Source organism: Giraffa tippelskirchi, chromosome 2 (genome assembly GCF_054371585.1).
Source record: "Giraffa tippelskirchi isolate mGirTip1 chromosome 2, T2T-mGirTip1v1.2.pri, whole genome shotgun sequence".
Classification (NCBI taxonomy): domain Eukaryota; kingdom Metazoa; phylum Chordata; class Mammalia; order Artiodactyla; family Giraffidae; genus Giraffa; species Giraffa tippelskirchi.
The window spans coordinates 9,353,934-9,373,762 of record NC_137276.1 but is presented as its reverse complement, the minus strand read 5'-3'; the positions used below and the strand labels follow the sequence as shown (position 1 = coordinate 9,373,762).

The 19,829-nt window shown below is 45.9% G+C and overlaps 1 protein-coding gene and 1 long non-coding RNA gene across 2 annotated transcripts in view; both read left to right on the top strand.

The window, feature by feature from the left end:
- Window positions 1–256: 256 nt before the first annotated feature.
- LOC145539419 (uncharacterized) lies at window positions 257–9,671 on the top strand. Its single transcript, XR_014077781.1, has 3 exons — window positions 257–324; window positions 4,551–4,580; window positions 5,557–9,671. It is a non-coding gene; the product is annotated as an uncharacterized LOC145539419 (long non-coding RNA).
- A 5,775-nt stretch (window positions 9,672–15,446) lies between these two features.
- The window catches only part of LOC145538552 (scavenger receptor cysteine-rich domain-containing protein DMBT1-like), a 63,207-nt gene continuing 58,824 nt past the window's right edge, over window positions 15,447–19,829 (top strand). Inside the window, exons 1-3 of the mRNA XM_081570747.1 lie at window positions 15,447–15,453; window positions 16,884–17,201; window positions 18,797–18,994. Coding sequence (XP_081426873.1) covers window positions 15,447–15,453; window positions 16,884–17,201; window positions 18,797–18,994 — 523 coding nt within the window. The remainder of the gene's footprint in view (window positions 15,454–16,883; window positions 17,202–18,796; window positions 18,995–19,829) is intronic.

Here is a 19,829-nt window from a genome sequence, read left to right as displayed (position 1 = left end):
GAGAAGCAAACTCAGAGTCCGCTGGGCGCTCTGAGACCCCTCACTACCTGCTCCTGGGGAGGTGGAGGCGCCAGCGAGGTGGTCCAGCAAAGCACTCGGGAGAGGTGAAGGGCGGGAGCAGGCTGATGGGAGAGAGTCCCACCCTCTCCCGAAGATGTACAGCCTGGGGCGGGGCGGGGCACAGCGCCCCCGAGGAAAGCACAGCGCATGCGTCTATTGCGCAAGGGCTTTTTTTTTTTTTTTTCCTGGTACACTCGGCTCCACGCTGGCGACGATTCGGTGCCAAGCATCCTAGAATCAAGAAATATTTCTTAAGCTAAAATAGTAAGGAGCCCTGAGCTTAGAGCTTCTGTCTTCTTAGATGTAGATATTCTTGCCAGTGGGGATGGGAGGATCCAACGGGAAGTGCTTTTGAAAATAACAAAGCAAAGCCGAATGTTGCCCATGAGGCCGGCGGAGGTCAGTTGGGTGACTCCAACCATAGCTGAGGACCCTAGCAACCTGACCGAGGACCCCCGGGAGCTATCAGGATGTGCTAAGGTTCCTGTTTGGTCCCTGTTTTCTCCTCCCTGGTAAAATGGGGACAGTAATCCAAGATCAGAGAGTCCTGAGATGTCCACTGCAGAGGGCTTAGCCCTGTGCCAGGAATCTGGATGGCACCTAATGAACAGTAGTTTCTGTTTGGTGATGACGGGGGTGAGGGAGATGCTGACTCCGGTCACCAATGCTTTGGCGGGGGCTGGGGGACTGCCTTTCTCCCAAAGACTGGCTTGCTGTGCAGCTCGTGGAAGGTTATGGAAGGTGCTCTGGCCGCGTCGAGGTGTATTTTGAAGGCGTGTGGTGCACGGTGTGTGACGAACTGTGGGACGCGAGTGACACGCAGGTGGTGTGCTGGCCGCTGGGCTGCGGGGCTGCCGTCTCGGCCCCCGGAGGGGCCCGCTTTGGCCGGGGCGCCGGCCCCATTCTTCTGGACCAGGTGCGGTGTTCTGGGGTGGAGTGGTCCCTGGCGCAGTGCTCCCACGCCGGCTGGCTCATCCACAAGTGTGCGCACGGGGAAGACGCCGGTGTCATCTGTTCCGGTAAATGTCTCTCTCTTTCCTGAGAGCTGATGTTTCATTTTTTCCAGTCGTTTCCTCAGTTTCTTCTTGACTCACCTTGTTGTCGTTCAGGTTCTCAGTCGTGTCCGACTCTTAGTGACCCCATGGACTGCAGCAGGTCAGGCGCCCTTCCCTGTCTTTCACCATCTCCTGGAGTTTGCTCAAACCTAAGTCCATTGGGTCGGTGATGCCAACCGACTATCTCCTCCTCCTCTGTCGTCCCCTTCTCATCCAGCCTTCAATCTTTCCCAGCATTAGGGTGTTTTCCAGTGAGTTGGCTCTTCGCATCAGGTGGCCAAAGTATTGGAACTTCAGTTAGACACTTTAACTCTAACTCCAACCTTCGTGTGTCTGTTTGAGAAGCCAAAGGTAATCATTCTAGGAAAGAATACTAGGTTTGAAGTGGAAAGACTTACTCTAGTTGCAGTAATTGCAGATCCTAGTGCAAAATGATTATGTGGGTCTCCTTTTTCAAAAATTATTGAGAATTTCAAGAGCCATCATCAAGAGCCAAGCATCCATTCATGGACGCTTGGTAGGCGACCCAGCAGTGGACACAGTGTCTGTCTCCTGTGGAACTGACCTCCAGACTATTCCATGTGCCAGCTTCTGTCACAAAGGAGCGGACTCACTTCTCTTGGTGATGCCTGAGACCAGACCTGCCCTTCAGGAACCTTTCCCGCTGAAGGTGGCTTTGTCCTGAGAGTAGGATAAGGGGATGGAGGAGGATTCTAGTCCATTAAACCATCATGCCCAACCGTCTTACCACCCCTGCCTCCACGCCCAGGGTAAAGGCAGCTCTGATCCCTCCAAATTCCTGGACCCCTGGCACCCACTTCATAGTCAGACTGTTCCAGACACTCCCAAGACCTTTCCTGTACAGGCAGAGTCGCCTTTGTCGTGTCTGTGTGCTCCAGGGGGCTTGGCCTGGTGATAAGAGGAGTCTGCTAGTCTATTGTACAGCGTGTCCTCAAGGCCAAGCACCTAGGTTGTGGGGTGGGGGGGTAGTGCTGCATACAGAGAGGTGCTGAGAGTAGCCCAGTTAGCGAATCATTGAAGTCGCTTACTGTGAGGGAATTGAAAAACACTTTTCAAGTAGGATTTTGAATAGTTATTCTCAACCAGGGTTGATTTTGTCCCCCAGGGGATATTTGGCAATATCTGGAGACATTTTTGATTGTCATGACAAGGGGGTGCTGCTAACATATTATGGGTGGGGGCCAGGGATGATGCTCAACATCCTGCAGTGGACACAACAGCCCCCCCCCCCAGAGAGAATGTTCCAGAACAAAGTGTCATTAATGCTGAAGTTAAGAAACCTTACTTTAGAACCAGGCATGCGCCATTGAATTTGTTCATTTTAATGAGGACTTATTAATTGATATTCATTGATGGTTAATAATTATTAATTGTTTTACTAACTCCAATACTTTGGCCACCTCATGTGAAGAGTTGACTCATTGGAAAAGACCCTGATGCTGGGAAGGATTGGGGGCAGGAGGAGAAGGGGATGACAGAGGATGAGATGGCTGGATGACATCACCGACTCAATGGACATGAGTTTGGGTAAACTCTGGGAGTTGGTGATGGACAGGGAGGCCTGGTGTGCTGCGATTCATGGGATCGCAAAGAGTCGGACACGACTGAGCGACTGAACTGAACTTAACTGAACTAATGAAGCAGACTTATCTACAGCTCTGTCCTCAAATGTCAGCCTCAGTCCAGTTATTTTTCCAATAATTTCCTCCGATTCTCCCACTATGGATTAAAATTGATTAAGTTTCCTCTGTCATTTTTCTGGGGAGAGGAATAATCTAATTTGTTTCCAGTGTGATATGTTGACAGACTGACTGGATATTTATTGTAATCTTAGCCTGCCGCATATTCCAAGTCCAGGTGCTTTGAATCTCTTGAACGGTTTTGCCTGAGAGCCTGCCTCAAGCAGTCAATCCCGACATGACTCGTTAACTCCTCCCCACTTTCTAGACACCTTCTAGGCTTTTCTAGACACCTTCCAGCCACTATCCCTCACCATCTTTACCAATTCAGGTGGGCTTGTTTTATGATCTCTGTTTTACAAATAAGGAAACTGAGGTTCAGGGGCAAGGTTAAGTCAAGGTCATGTACCTCAACCAAAGTCACATGGCAAATATTCAGGCCTTTAGACTCCACATCAGGTATTCCGTCCCCTTCACCACATATGCTTACATTCTGGAAAAAATTGCCCTGAGCCTGAACAGAACCGGCAAATGTGTGGAGTCACCTTTGTTGCTCTGCTGCTAACCTCACCCTTCTCCCCTACCTCAGGTGCCCCCAACCTCCCCTCGCCCCCCACCAAACACACACACACGGTCACACGCCCTACAGCCTGGCCAGCTCTCCAGCTGCCCTCATTTATTAAAACCAGAGCCTCTAGACCCACCTTCCCTTGTCTTTGCAACTCACTCTACCTTCTTCCATTTCCTGAAGTGCTCTTCCCTCCGGGGATGTTGAAAGAAGGTCAGTGTATGTTAATTGGAGAAATGAGTGATTGACTGGTGGGTGGGTAAGGGGACCAGTGTGAATGGAGTAACCAGTTCCAGTGTTTCTCAAACAAATGCTTCTAAAAGCCTGGCCCAGAGTACCTGCCCAGAGCAGAGTCTCTCTTTGAGATCCTTTTATCTTAAAAAGTCACCTGGAGTTTTACTTCCCAGTCATAACAAAACCACATTTATTGTGGTATGAAAATAGTGTTTTGAATATTCCCCATTTGGTAACATTGGTCCCTGGGGAAGATGCACCTGTTTAGCCTGCAGGTATCTCCAACCCCAATCTCAGGATGAGAAACAGAAAAACCAATCCTAGGTGAATGTGTTGTGTTATTCCTGAGGATGAAGTTTGGGGCTTCCCTGGTAGCTCAGTTGGTAAAGAGTCTGCCTGCAATGGGGGAGACCCTGGTTTGATTCCTGGGTCGGGAAGATCCACTGGAGAAGGGATAGGCCATCCACTCCAGTGTTCTTAGGCTTCCCTTGCGGCTAAGCTGGTAAAGAATCCACCTGCAATGTGGGAGACCTGGTTTGGGAGACCCTGGTTCAATCCCTAGGTTGGGAAGGTATCCTGGAGAAGGGAAAGGCTACCCACTCCAGTATTCCGACCTGGAGAATTCCATGGACCATATAGTCCATGGTTCGCAAAGTGTCAGGCACGACTGAGTGACTTTCACCTTCACTTTTTTTCATGAAGTTTGGATTAAGATGTTTGTATTTCAGCAACTATTGAAATAGTCAGAAGGCCTTTCCTTCCAATATTCCTTTTTGGAGAAACCATATAAAAGACTAATTCCAAGCTGAACTGCTTCACTGGAATCTTAACAGCAGGATGATGGCTGAACCATCCAGCAAGTGCAGGACTTTCCAGAATCCAATCATCTCTGCTAGACTCAAGTTACAATCAGCTTTCTTTTCTTTCTTACAGAGAATGAACATGAAACTTCAGGAGCTTTTGGTAAGAATTATACCTTCAGTTCAGTTCAGTTCAGTCACTCAGTCGTGTCCAACTGTTTGCGACCCCATGAATTGCAGCACGCCAGGCCTCCCTGTCCATCACCAACTCCCGGAGTTTACCCAAACCCATGTCCATCAAGTCGGTGATGCCATCCAGCCATCTCATCCTCTGTCGTCCACTTCTCCTCCTGCCCCCAATCCTTCCCAGCATCAGAGTCTTTTCCAATGAGTCAGCTCTTCGCATCAGGTGGCCAAAGTATTGGAGTTTCAGCTTCAACATCAGTCCTTCCAATGAACACCCAGGACTGATCTCCTTTAGGATGGACTAGTTGGAACTCCTTTCATTGGGATTGGAATGAAAACTGGCCTTTTCCAGTCCTGTGGCCACTGCTGAGTTTTCCAAATTTGTTGGCATACCTTAATATATCTTTAACAGAACACCCCCAAAGGCCCTATCCTCTGATGATATTTGCCAGCACAACCCACTGCAGGAGGTGGAGGAGGGGCAGAAAGCAAATAGTGAATTTAACGGAAAGGACTAAGTAAGGGAAGGAAAATAAGCAGTTGATTCCCGGCCTTGAACCATGCATAAAACATTTTCTCCCCTAACTGTTTTGTTCTTGTTGCCTAGATGCATGGAGAGAGGATATGGATACGATTTAATCAATTATCTTTCAAAGATATAATTAAACTAAAATCAGACTAACAAACATCCTAACTTCAGCTGCCCCAGTAATGTCTGTGGCTTTGTGGGTGCTCATAAAATCTTATGGAAAAACCCAAACGAACTTTTTGGCAAACCCAATACTATCAATTTCTAGAAAGAACCTACCAGATATACTCCTGGAATCACACCTTTAGCTTAACGTCTACTCCACGGGGCTATCATCACATATGTGCAGTGCTCACCAAGAAACTTGAGTAGACTATTTTGCAATGACAGCAATGATACCTCATTTCTTCCTCTTTGCTCTTAGATGCTGAGATGCTGACACCATTTCCCAGGGGTGAGTCAAGATTTTGTAACTCCTCATTTGATGTGGTGGTGGGTTGTGTGCTTTTAAATGGTGAGTAGGTCCCAACCTTATAAATACTACCAAACAGAATGATTTCATCTGGGGATTTCTATGCATTCTCATCACTCATAACCTCTGCCTTTTCTCAGTGCATCAAGGAAGGCTCTGCCTCTACCTCATCCTTCTTTATCTCTGTCCTTCTCTTCCTCCAAGCCCCAGGTCCATCGTCCCTTCTTCGAAAAGATATCCTGGAACCCCTACCCCCTTATGCTCTCAAAACGTTATGAACATCTGTACGTTTGCTTCTTCAGTTCAGTTCAGTTCAATCGTTCAGTCGTGTCTGACTCTTTGCGACCCCATGAGTCGCAGCACGCCAGACCTCCCTGTCCATCACCAACTCCCAGTTTACTCAAACTCATGTCCATTGAGTCAATGATGCCATCCAACCTTCTCATCCTCTGTCGTCCCCTTCTTCTCTCACCTTCAGTCTTTCCCAGCATCAGGGTCTTTTCAAATGAGTCAGTTCTTTGCATCAGGTGGCCAAAGTAATGGAGTTTCAGCTTCAACATCAGTCCTTCCAATGAACATTCAGGACTGATTTCCCTTAGGATGGACTGGTTGGATCTCCTTGCAATCCAAGGGACTCTCAAGAGTCTTCTCCAACACCACAGTTCAAAAGCATCAATTCTTCAGTCCTCAGCTTTCTTTACAGTCCAACTCTCACATCCGTACATGACTATTGGAAAAACCATAGCCTTGATGTTTGCTTCTTAGCACCTTTCAGAATTGTAAGTTTAAACTTAATGTTGGATTAATGGGGCTGCCTCCACTAGTCTCCTCAAACTAGACTCTAAACTTTGGGCCGGGAAAGACCACGTCTGGTCTGTGAATCACGGTAGCCACAGGGCTATCTGCTGGGATCCAGCATGTGTTCAATAAATCTTTGTTGAACAGCTCAACAAATGAGTTAATGAAGAAAGTGTCCCTTCTCCTAACATGCAATGTTTTTTTGGTGGGGGGAGATTTTTGGAAGACTGGCTGCAATTGTAGCTAGTGAATGGGTCAGGCAGATGTTCTGGACGTGTGGAGGTTTTCTACCACGGCCAGTGGGGCAGAATCTGTGATGACCACTGGGACATGCATGAAGCTGAGGTGGTGTGCCGGCACTGAGCTGTGGGCCTGCCCCGGCAGCCCCGGTGAAGGCCCACTTTGGGGAAGGGGAAGGCCAGTTTCTGCTGGATGATGTGGACTGTACAGGAAGAGAGAGTTTTCTGGGACAGTGTCCCCATGCCGGCTGGTGCATCCATAACTGCGGTCCTGGAGAAGACACCAGTGTCGTCTGCTCAGGTAAGAGTCACCTCTTCCTCCAAGGATGCACATCCCATCATCCAGACAGCATCTCCACTAATCCCATCAGCAGAGCTTGCATTTGTGTGCAGTATTGGTGGAAGTATGTATGTACATGTGTGTGTGTTTTGGTTTTTTATCGTATAGTTTTTCTTTTTATCCCCTTTGATTTGCCTTTGTTTTGTTCTATTAGTTGGGTTTTTGGTTTAGAATGCCATAATAGCTTGTGTGTAGACCATCCATGACCCTTTATATGAGCCCAAAGTCAAGAGACAGTTGTCAGTTGAGGCATTCCACTTTAGCGCAGGAATTTTCTAGCAAATAGATGTTGAAATGGATTTTAAACAGAGAAATATAATGGAAGGTACTGGGGTTTCCATTACAAGGGCTGGATTCCAAAGTGACTGTGAAAACACACTGGAAGTCAGCAGTGACATTAATCATTCACTGAGTGCATTCTATTTCCACAGGGCACTGTGGGGAACTAAAAGATAAAGCTTTTCCCACTAAAAAGTATGCAGTCAAATGAAAGTGTAGAAACCAGCAGTTTAGAGAAATTAGAATAGCACTGAGTTTTGTCCTATTGATTGTGAGTCCAGGCCATGTATTGCTAATCACAGGTCTTTGACCAGCTAGTAATTGTCTTGATTGTTTTAGCCCAGGGTTTCTCAGCCTCAGCACTATGGATGTTTGGGGCCACGTAATTCTCTGTGATGAGGGCTGCCCTGTGCATTGTAGGCTGTTTAACAGTATCCTTGATATCTACCCACTGAAGGACCACCCCCCAAACTGTGGCAACCAAAAATGTCTTCAGATATTATCCAGTGTCTGCTGGGGTGGGGGTAGGGGAAATTGCCACTGATTGAGAACCACTGGTCCAGACAAACAAATGAATTTCCACGAAACATGTGACTGATATTTATACAACCAACCCTGAAGTCATAAAGGTGTGTACCAGTTGGGAAACAAAGGAAATCATCTAGTGGATCTAGAGCAAATAACTTGGTTATTTGCTAAAAATCCCGGTTGTATTCAACCGGGATGACTGTATCCATGACAATTAAAAAGTTTTTAAAGTCCATTCAGACAGCTCAAATATTGGTGGGAGTGTGTATGTGCTTGTGTTTGTGATTTGCCTTTGTTTTGTTCTATTAGTTGGGTTTTTGGTTTAGAATGCCATAAAAGCAGACAATTCTGTAGAGCCACTGTGTTCTACCTGTTTCATGTGTGTCAGGAACTATTTGCCTCCTATTTGGAGATACTGCAGAGTCTCCGGGAGGAACAAGCATGGTCACGATTGTGTAGGATGTGTTACTAGACACCCTGGCCTATTATGTGTCCATGTATCTGATGGTTAATTAAAGTCTTCTGAACTAAGGCAGGGAGCATCAGCATTTTTATTTCCAGGAGTCATATTCTTTCATTTAAAAATTCATTTTGAATTGAAGCCTCTCTAGAAACAATATCCCTTTTCCTAAAAGCGATCTTTTCTTTCTCCATGTATTAACAGAGACTGAAAATTTAAAGCCAGCATGGGGTAAATGCATGTTTTTGTTTTACTGACTTGACATTTTTCATTCTATGAGCCACCCAGGAAGGTAATAGGTAGATCATAAAGGAAAAAGTGGAATAAAGTAGGATGGATCAGACTGCCATTTTTTATTATCATTATTTGCTGTTTCCAGTTTCCTGGGCCATTAAGATGATCCCACCAGTAGGTTTTCATGTACAAAATATGCAGTATGCTCAGCTGGTAAAGAATCTGCAATGTGGGAGACCTGGGTTCCATCCCTGGGTTGGGGAGGTCCCCTGGAGAAGGGAAAGGCTACCCACTCCAGCACTCTGGCCTGGAGAATTCCATGGACCGTACAGTCCGTGGGGTCGCAAAGGGTCAGACACGACTGAGCAACTGTCACTTGACTTCACTTCTCCCTCCCCAGTTTGGCTCATCAGTTCCAACCAAAAAAACCTTTTACTTTAAAGTCAAAACTGAAATTTGCATCAAGTAAGTTGAAAGTGCTATTGGGCCACTTTCTTCCCTCCATAAAAGTTAGCTTCATTTTCTTTTCAATCATGAGGGTTTTACGTTATCAACTAGTACTGATATTTTCTTTTTGCCAATGGAGTTGCTACCAAAAGCCTTATTGCTACCACCGTATTAAGGGAAAGTCTTGGTAAATCATTTGTGTAGCTTATGCAGCTGTTCAACCTATGTTCTTTCCCACTGTATGGGCTCAAAATGAATATTTTACATCTTAACAGCCGCTGAGGACTTGACTCCTCTCCCCGAAAAGAATGCTAATGAGTCACTGCCATTGCCACAAAGTAGCATTGAATTTGCAATATTAGTCTTTATTTGATGCAAATTTTCCTTTTGACTTAAAACTAGAAGCTTTTTTGGTTGGAATTGATGAGCCAAACTGGGAAGGGAGAACATACTACATATGTTGTACATGAATCATCCATTTATTGATGGACTAGGAAACTGCTGAGTCTTGCATTGTGCAACTGGTAAACTCAGTGGGAACATGTTGAAGACAGGCGTGTGTTACCCAGATGAGCTCTGGGTTGAGGGAAAGACCATGGGTTTAGCAGTAGAAGCTCCATGTTTGAGTTCCACTCTGCATTTTTGGGCTTCCCTGGTGGTTCAGATGGTAAACAATCTTCCTGCAATGCAGGAGTCCCAGGTTCAATAACTGGGTCAGGAAGATCGCCTGGAGAAGGGAATGGCTACACATTCCAGTATTCTTGCCTGGAGAATCCCATGGACAGAGGAGCCTAGTGGGCTACATACAGTTCATGGGGCTGCAAAAGAGTCAGACACAACTGAGCAACTAACACTTTCACTGCCATTTATTTAGTGTAGCTTTGGACAAGCCATTTTTTTAAGGGGATTAAAACATCTACTTTTTTTTTTAATAAAGAGGACTTAAACATCTGCTTCACTGTGCTCCATTTGGGTTAAATGAGGTCATGTACATGGAATGATAAGAGCAAACTTTATTGAGTGTCAGTAACACTTGGGGCATTGTTCTAGGTCTTGGCATGCAGAGTTATTATTTAATTCTCTAGTTCATTCATGATAACTAGCCCGCTCTCAGGGGGTGAGCATTTTTTGGAGCCAATATCACAGGTTGAAGCTACTACCTTTAGAGTCTCTTCAAATCAATCAAATCAGCAAATATTTCTGAGAGTCTATTATGTCCAAGGGACTGTATTTCAGCAGGAGTTCACTATGTTTCACATTTGGTATTTTTGACCTGTCACATTATAGATTTGTTAAAAATGATTAAGTAGGTGAGGTAGAAGTTATTTGATTTAATTGAATATTAAATATTTTCATTTATTTGTACCCAGTAGGTGATGGAAATTCAGAAACCGTACTGTCAGGTAAGAGAACATTTTTGTGCTCTTTCCTGGGACAATTTCTGATTGCTTGTCAAAATGCAGGAGAAAAGTAAATGAAAGAGTTGCTATTGAGTTATTTTGCTGAGTGATTCATTATGTGTGCTGTGCTTAGTTGCTCAGGCATGTCCAAATCTTTGAGACCCCATGTACTGCAGCCTGCCAGGCTCCTCTGTCCATGGGAATTCTCCAGGCAAGAATACTGGAATGGGGTGCCATGCTCTCCTCCAGGGAATCTTCCCAACCCAGGGATCGAATCCAGGTCTTCCACATTTCAGGCAGATTCTTTACCGACTGAACCACCAGGGAAGCCCAAGAATATCGGAGTGGGTGGCCTATCCCTTCTCCAGGGTATCTTCTCAACCCAGGAATTGAACCAGGGTCTCCTGCACTGCAGGTGAATTCTTTACCAACTGAGCTACCAGGGAAGCCCAATTCAATATAACCTGCCCTTTATAATGTAGCTTGTGTGGGGTGATTTTCAGAGTGTTGCCCCAGCTTATTTTAAAAAAAAAAGAGATAAGAGTGTCATTATTTTAAACAAATGCTAGAAACTATTTTGAACATCACAATTTTATAATTATTTTTAATCTTCATCTTGGCAGCTTCTCTGAAAGTGTTCAAAATCCCTTAATTTTCATAAATGATACATTTCAGTTTTTCTTTGGAGGAAGCATCATTTGATCACATGTAATATTTGTTTATTGTATGAGTTTCTAATCTCTGCTTTAAAAGATTGGCATACACTTAGTGGCTTAAACAACACACATTTACTATCTTACAGTTCTGGAGGTCAAAAGTCAAAAATAAGTCTTACTGAGTTAAAACCCAGGGCTATGCCAGGCAGTGTTCATTCCAGAGGCGCTAGAAGTGGAGATCCATTTCTTTGCCTTTTCCAGTTTCTAGACGCCGCCTGCATTCTTTGGCTCATGGCCTCCTGCCTATCTTCAAAGTCAACAATGGGGAGAATATTAAGACCCAAAACATATCATTCTTGTAAAAAAAAAAAAATACTGAGCACCTGAGCTTGGACATCAAGTGTGAGACAGAGAGAGAGAAAGGGGCTGGTTGAATCTCATAGGACTGAGGACCAGTGGCTGAGAGGTGGTCTAGCATCTCTGTCACTCCCACTCCCACTCTGTAAAGAGTGGGAGGAAAAGGCAGGATCGTGTGTATGTAGTGGGGGACGGGTCTGTCTGTCAATGAATGAGAAAGAGAGGTTCCCAAAGAGTCACCTCATATCTTTAAAATTTAAGAAATAAATCAGAACATCTGGCCTGATGTCTGGGAAGTGGCCAACCTGGAAAGGTTTCATTGTTTCCCTGAGTCACCTGAAGAGGGGACACACCTTCCTGGTCATGGTGTGTGCAGTCACCACGCAGGTCATTTTATCTTCGCATCGTGCTAGTCCGTGCCCTCTTGCTTCCTCCATCATCTGTGAGGCTGCCATGTCAGTTACACCATCAAATTATTCATGTCCTGAGGATGCTGATGGGATCTTCAATGAGCCCTCGTACCTGAGTTCCATGTGGCTCTGCGGGGCTGAAACCCACTGTGCATGAAACCCACTGTGCAAAGACCCTGAATCTTTGGTACCCTAGAAAGAATGTAATCCTGCTTCATCAGCGTTCTTATATGGATGGCATATTGAAATGATAATAATTTGGACGTATTGGATTAAATAAGGTACATTACTGAAATTAATTCACCTGTTCCTCTTTACTTTTTAAAATGTGGCTGCCAGAACATTTTAAATTGCCCAGGTGACTCACGCTCTGCGTCTGGTGGACAGCACTGCCTTCCTCCACGTCAATCTCTGCATTGACTGCCCCACGTGGATTTTCTTATCTGATCCTCCTGACAGTCAAATAAGAAAACTGCGATAATCTCCATTCTCACAACAGGGAAACTCATACTCAGATAGGTTAATTATTATCCCCAAAGGCAGTGGAATGATAACACAGACAATCTGACTTCAGAGCTTAGAGATTAATCTCTGAACAATTTTTTTCTCTCTAAACCACATTCAAATCCTATTAACTACTAAAACACTGACTAGGTATGTGGCCTATTCAGAGATTCTGAGACAAGGAAAGTGAAGAGTAAAGAGAGGGGACCAGCATCCAGTCCCATCACTTCATGACAAATAGATTGGGAAAAAGTGGAAACAGTGGCAGATTTTATTTTCTTGGGCTCCAAAATCACTGCGGAAGGTGACTGCAGCCATGAAATTAAGAGACGCTTGCTTCTTGAAAGAAAAACTATGACAAACCTAGACAGCATATTAAAAAGCAGAGACATCACTTTGCTGACAAAGGTCCTTATAGTCAAAGTTATGGTTTTTCCAGTAGTCATGTATGAATGTGAGAGTTGGACCATAAAGAAGGCTGAGTGCCCAAGAACTGGTGCTTTCAAACTGTGGTGCTGGAGAAGACTCTTAAGAGTCCCGTGGACAGCAAGGCAAATCAAACCAGTCAATCCTAAAGAAAATCAACCCTGAATATTCACTAGAAGGATTGATAGGAAGCTGAAGCTCCAATACTTTGGCCACCTGATGCAAAGAGCCAACTCATTGGAAAAGACCCTGATGCTGGGGAAGATTGAGGACAGGAGAAGGGGGCGGCTGAGGATGAGATGGTTGGATGGCATCATCGACACAATGGACATGAGTTTGAGCAAACTCCAGGAGATGGTGAGGGACAGGGAAGCCTGGTGTGCTGCAGTCCTTGGGGTCGCAAAGATTCAGATACGACTGAGCAACTGAACAACAAGAGTAAAGAGACAGCTCAGCTCTGAGTCAGCCTTGCATTTATCATCTTTCTCTTGCACTTACTTGTCCTTTGCCTCCAGGGCACCCATTAAAACACCAGCCACAACCTCCAGAGCATTGGTCCAGTCCCCCATCCCAGGATGGCAGCTGCCATCCCTCTTCTGGACCCACAGTTTTCTGTCCTCACTTTTAGCTCTTATTCCTTTCCTGTACAGTTGTGGGTCCATATGTCTCTGCAATGATGTCATCAGTTTCTGGGAGCAGAATCCATATCTTTCTCATCTTTGACATTGTCCCCAACCAAACACACACACACACACACACACACACACACACACACACACACACGGTCTCAAGGACAGTGTCTGCTGTTGGGTAGGCATTCAGTGCTCATTAAATGAATAAATAACTAAATGCTTGAATAGTGAATACTGCTCCACCGATCCTGGTTTACAAATGTGTATTCACTTCCAAATGTTTACAAAAGAAAAGGGTGGACCCAGTCAGTTCTTCCATCTCCTGTCTAAGTGGCTCAGGATTCTTCTGAAGTCAGAGGGGCATGTCCCAGGCTCTTGGCAGGATGGTGCTCAGTGCCAGCTGCTGGTCTCTATGTTTGGAGCCCCCTCTCCTGCCTCCCAGCTGTGTGACCCTCACTAGGTTTCTCTCCCTCTTGGGGCTTCAGTTTCTGTTCTGAAACATGGGGTGGTAACTGTGTGTTTCAAGGAGCGTCTGTGAGTGTCAAGCCAGTGAGTTCGTGTTAAGAGCCTGGTGCACAGTCAGGCACCGTGAGCCTGGGCTTCTGCGCCTTGAGGTGTGTCGACTGCGATAGTGCCCCTCTGGAAGAGGGAATTCTGCCCCATGGCGCTCAGCTGGGTCAAGAGAGTGCAGCAGGTCTGCTCTTTCCTAACGGCCTCAACCACTTTGTCACAAGTCCTCCCCTCAGCACTTGGCCGTCACCAACTTGCTTTCTATCTCTACGGATGTACCTCATCTGATTAGTTCCTATAAATGAAATCATACAACATGTGGCCTTTGATGTCTAGCACAATGTTTTCTAGGCTGATGGTTCCTTTTTAAATGCTCTGTATTGAATGAACTTGTCTACAGCTAATTGAATTCTTCTGGAAATGTGAAGCAGGTGAATGAAGTCCTTCTCTTTCTGTGTTGTGCTTAGTCACTCTGTCGTGTCTGACTGTTTGTGACCCCGTGGACTGTAGCCTTCCAGGTTCCTCTGTCCATGGGATTTCCCAGGCAAGAATGCTGGAGCGGGTTGCCATGCCCTCCTCCAGGGGATCTTCCAACCCAGGGATCGAACCGCATTACAGGCGGACTTGTCACCATCTGAACCACCAGGGAAGCCCCCTTGTCTTCCTGTTTGGTATTAAACATCAGGAGTCATTTCTCTTATATTGTTGCTTTCCCAGCAGCTCTCTCAACTTCTGCCGTCCCGGAAGATGTGAACCACCCAGCTGTATCCTCAGGTAGGTCAGTGAACTGTGAGTTAAAGCAATGAAGATGGGTGTTATTACATGCCACTTCCAGCATTTTAAGCCCAGAGGAAGGATGAGTTGCAGGTCAGGGCCGGGGAGAATTCACTGATTGCCAAGGGCTCTATGGACAATATGGTGCCCAGTGTCACCTTCAGAACCAGAATTTAAGCTCCAGAGGACAAGGGTTTTATCTGCCTTTCTCATCACTGCATCTGCAGCACTAGTCACAGTGCTTGGCACATTAGAGGCACCCAGGGAAAGTTTATTGGATCAGTAAATGAATGTGTAAGCCCTGCATGGGTTTCCCAGGTGGCACAGTGGGAAATATTCCACCTGTCAGTGCAGGAGACACAAGAGATGCAGGTTGGATCCCCAGGTCAGGAAGATCCTCTGGAGTAAGAAATGGCAACCTTCTCCAGTATTCTTGCCTGGAAAATTCCAAGGACGGAGGAGCCTGGCAGGCTACAGTCTGTGAGGTTGCAAAGAGTCGAGACACGATTCATCGACTGAGCACATAAGCCCTCCATGTGTGGATGCGCTGTCTGACCCTGCTGGGGTAGCTCTGGGTAGAATAGTCCTGCTAGACAGTGAGTAGTGGCGGCAAGTCCCTCTGCTCAAGAGACCTGGGCATCACTCTGGAAAATGCCCCCTGTTGGCACTCACATCCCTCCTCAGAAAGAAGTGCTAGGATTTCACATGTGAGCAAACTAATGAAGCCGAATTCCAACAAATATTTTTATTTTTCCATCTCAGCAGATAATGAAGAGTTACCAACTGTCATACCAGGTAGAGCAATGATTTCATCGCTGGATCTATAGATACACAGCCTTACCGTGCAGATGGCTGGTACATGGATAGTCATGTCATCAGATTACACAGTGTCCTCCGAGGGGTCGATGATCAAATCTGTATGGATACTGTGATTCTTAGAACTTTTGCCTGATTCTTCCATGATTATTTTACTACTGCTGAGCATCTTTATGCAGAAAGGGGACAAGGCTTTGGGGCGGGGCAGCAGAACACGTTTACGAGCTTTCTAACAGCAGCCTGAAGGTTACTCCAGCCTCATTAGAAACAGGTCATTTGTTATGACACGTGGCCAGCCCAGAGGTTCTGGTAGTGCTGTGGCATAGCTGGCAGCTATCCACCAGCTGCTGGCTGAGTCCTTTTCCGAAGTGCTCTTGTGTCTGATCTCAGAAAGAGACGCTTCGGTCCTAATCACCGTTTCCCTGTTGTTCTAGTTCTACCTGTGGTCAACTGGCCAGCAGAAAGTTGCAGAGCCAGTTTTCCTTGGCCCAGCCCATCAGATCAAAACCTTCTTGGAAGGATGTACCACTGCTCTCATGAGACCCTGGGGGGATTATCAGAGCCCAGGAAGGACCCCAGGGAGTTGCACGCTCAGAGGCCTCAGAGGAGTTCAAGGCAACACCGTAGTAAGACAAGAAGGGTCACAGCCTCTAGGACTGGGGTCAATCAGCTGAGCCTCCCTCATGGTTTCAGCACTGGATCATCCTTGCTTTCCAGAGGAATATTTTAAAGTTTGGAATATACAGAGAATAAGAAATCAATAACCACGTTGACGTCCCCTTTACCTGGACATGACTGATGCTTACATTTTATTATACTGATGTTCCAGTCTTATCAAAAAATAAAACTTTATAAAAATTATAATAATAGAGATAAATTGAAGGTTCCCCAAATTCCCCAACTCCAGGTTCTGCTCTCTGCTTCCTCAGAGAAGCACTCTCCTGAATTCTGTGTTTATAGTTCATTTTTGACGTTTTATGAATAGGAATCACATCATCTCAGTGCATGTTATTTTGTGTTTTTCTTTCACACAAATTATATTAGTCCCTATATATCATTTAGTACCTTTTATTCTTCCTGTACGTTTGTGAGATTCATCCATGTTGATATACACACATACAAAAATATATACATCTCACTGCTTTTAGCTGCTATAATATTACATTTTTTGAGTAAGCCATTTATTTTCTTTTCCCCACTGACAGAGATACATTTTCCTAATTTTTCACATCTGTCCTGCAGATGTCAAGTCCTAAAGCACCAAATCCATATTCTACCATCTAATCTGCTGTGTTGAATGGGTGGTAAAGAGCACGTCACAGAGCAGGGTAATTATTAGGCAATTCTTGCCTAGAATGCGCTCAGATGTGTGGAGTAATCGAAGCATTACCTTTAATTTGTAAGCCAGACAAAGAGGTCGAGTTCCATAGGTAAGTCTCTTGAACTGACCTCGACGTTCTCTTCCGCAGGAGACTGGCCCACGCTGAGGCTGGTCAGTGGCCCCGGAAGATGCTCTGGGCGGGTGGAGGTTTCCTACCAGGGCAGCTGGGGGTCGGTGTGCAGCGAGGGCTGGGGTCTGAAGGAGGCGCACGTGGTGTGCAGGCAGCTGGAGTGCGGCTGGGCGGTGGCTGCGCCCCCCGGTGCCCACTTTGGCCCGGGCTTCGGGAAGATTCTCCTGGACAACGTGCACTGCACCGGCGAGGAGAGCCACCTGGCCCTGTGCGCCCACAACACCTGGCTCACTGGCAGCTGTGGTCACGAGGAGGACGCTGGAGCCATCTGCTCAGGTGAGGGGTCTGAACGACTCCCCGACAGAATGGATCATGACAGCAAAAGAGCAGTGAGGCAGGGCCCCCCTCCCGGGAGGGCTGGTGGTCTCCTCTGCGCGTTAACAGTTTTCTAAACCCAGTCCCCTCCAGGGAGATTTGGGCCATTTCTGTGTCCCATCCTGTTGTTCAGTCGCTAAATCATGTCCGACTCTTTGTGATCCCATGGACTGCAGCACACCAGGCTTCCCTGTCCTTCACCATCTCCTGGAGTTTGCTCAAACTCATGTCCATTGAGTCGGTGAGCCCATCCGATCATCTCATCCTCTGTCATCCCCTTCTCCTTGTGCCCTCAGTCTTTCCCAATACCAGGGTCTTTTCCAAAGAGTCAGCTCTTCGCATCAGGTGGCCACAGTATTGGGAGCTTCAACATCAGTCCTTCCAATGAGTATTCAAGGTTGATTTCCTTTAGGATTGGCTGGTTTGTCTCCTAATTCTATCTGGCTAATATTTATCCTGTGAGATAGAAATGGGATGAAAATGACTGTGTTAAATCAGGCTTTAAAGCAGTTAATGGAGGCTGGTTTGCTTGGTCCATATTGCTTGAAGCCTAAAAGGTTTCCCAGTGCCTGGTTCAGTGCACCATACGGACGGAACTCACGGACGTGCAGTGCTGACCTGGCTCTCCTCTGCTCACGCTCTCCTCTAGGAAAGCGCCTCATCCTGGGCTGCTTGGCCCCTCTTCTGGGCAGCTGCTAGAGCACGGATCCCAGGCACTGATTAGGGGTGGCTTGGTGGACAGCTCAATGCTGAAATGGAACAGCAGCAAAAAAGGGAGTTAGAAACTAGCCAACTACCATGTCACCTGGCGCAGTAATCTTCCCCCGTCAGAACTAAGTTACCAGGCCATTGCAGGTGTCAGGGCCACTGGAGTAGTATGAATTAATGGTCACTGGGACTTCCCCGATGGTCCAGTGGTTAAGACTTCATCTTCCAATGCAGGGAGTGCAGAGTTGATCCCTGGTCAGTTAGCTAATATCTCACATGCCTCACAGTCTCCCCCCCCCCAAAAAAAATCATAAAACAGAAATAATAAAGACTTTTAAAATGGTCCACATAAAAAAAATCTTTTTACGAAGTATTAATATTTAAAAATGGTCACTGACTTTAGGATGTAATAGTTTTCTATGACTATGCCCACTAGTTTCACAAATCACTTTTTTTGAAAGAAAATTACCATCTATTTTCCAGAGTGATTAGATCAGAAATTTATCCCCCTGGAGTCTGTAAGACCTGATCCTCCCTAATAGGCAAAGAAACTACATCAGTTAAAAATTTATACTTATGTGATTTTACAGTACTTTGGCCACTGGGAAAAACCATGGGGCCATTTCCATCACTCCTTTTTATCCTAAAGCAGCAGTTTGTTTTTTTTTTTTAACTTTAATGTGCATCAGAACCACCCAGAGGGTTTGTTAAGACAGATTTCTGGGCCACACCCCCAGAGTTTCTGATTCAGTAGGGTGGGGTGTGAGAATTTGTGTTTCCAACAAGTTCAGAATGGCTATGCTCCTGGTCTAGGGACCACACTTTGAGAACCACTGTCTGAAAACAAGGAATCTTTCTTATCCTAATAATTAGAAGCAGAATTATCATCTTCATCCTCCTCATTGTCATCATCACCTTGGCCATTGTCATCATTGCCATCATCTTCACCACTGTCATCATCACCATTGTCATCCTCATCACCATCATCGTCTTCAGTGCCATCAGGATCAGCATCATCGTTACCAACACCGTCATCATCAGCAAAAGCTAGTCTGTCTGGTAAGTTGAACTTTTTATTTGCAAGTCACTTCCCTGGTTGTTTTTAGTTTATGTGCTTTTATGGTTGTGTATAGTCAACACTGGGCTTCTCCGGTGGTGCTCGTGGTAAAGAGCCTGCCCTCCAATGCAAGAGACATAAGAGACGTGGGTTTGACCCCTGGCTCAGGATGATCCCCCAGAGGAGGGCATGACAGCTCACTCCAATATTCTTGCCTAGAGAATCACATAGACAGAGAAGCCTGACAGGCTACAGTCCATAGGGTCACAAAGAGCTGGACATGACTGAAGTGACTTTGCACACTTGTAACTAATGACTAATGACTAGACTATGACTAATGTGCATAGCCAACATTAAGCATCCAAACAAGAATTTTTAAGTAAATTATTAAGGTATCTGCAAAATATTTGAATATCTAGTGTTATGCAAATACACATCCTTATGGACGAATCATTCTTCATTTTTAGCTGGGAGCCTGAGGTTGCATTCATAGCCTCCTCTTCATCCGTCAGCCTCTGTCCTCATCCAGATACTCGTCACCTCTTCCTGCCTGGATGAACTCAGACTCCTCCTAACTGGCTTCCCTGCCCACATGCTCCCAACATTTTATAGTTGGCCTGCAGTCAGAATTCAGTTCAGTTCAGTTCAGTCACTCAGTCATGTCCAACTTTTTGCAACCCCATGGACTGCAGCACACTAGGCTTCCCTGTCCATCACCAAATCCCAGAGCTTGCTCAAACTCATGTCCATCAAGTTGGTGTTACCATCCAACATCTCATCCTCTGTCGTCCCCTTCTCCTCCTGCCTTCAATCTTTCCCAGCAT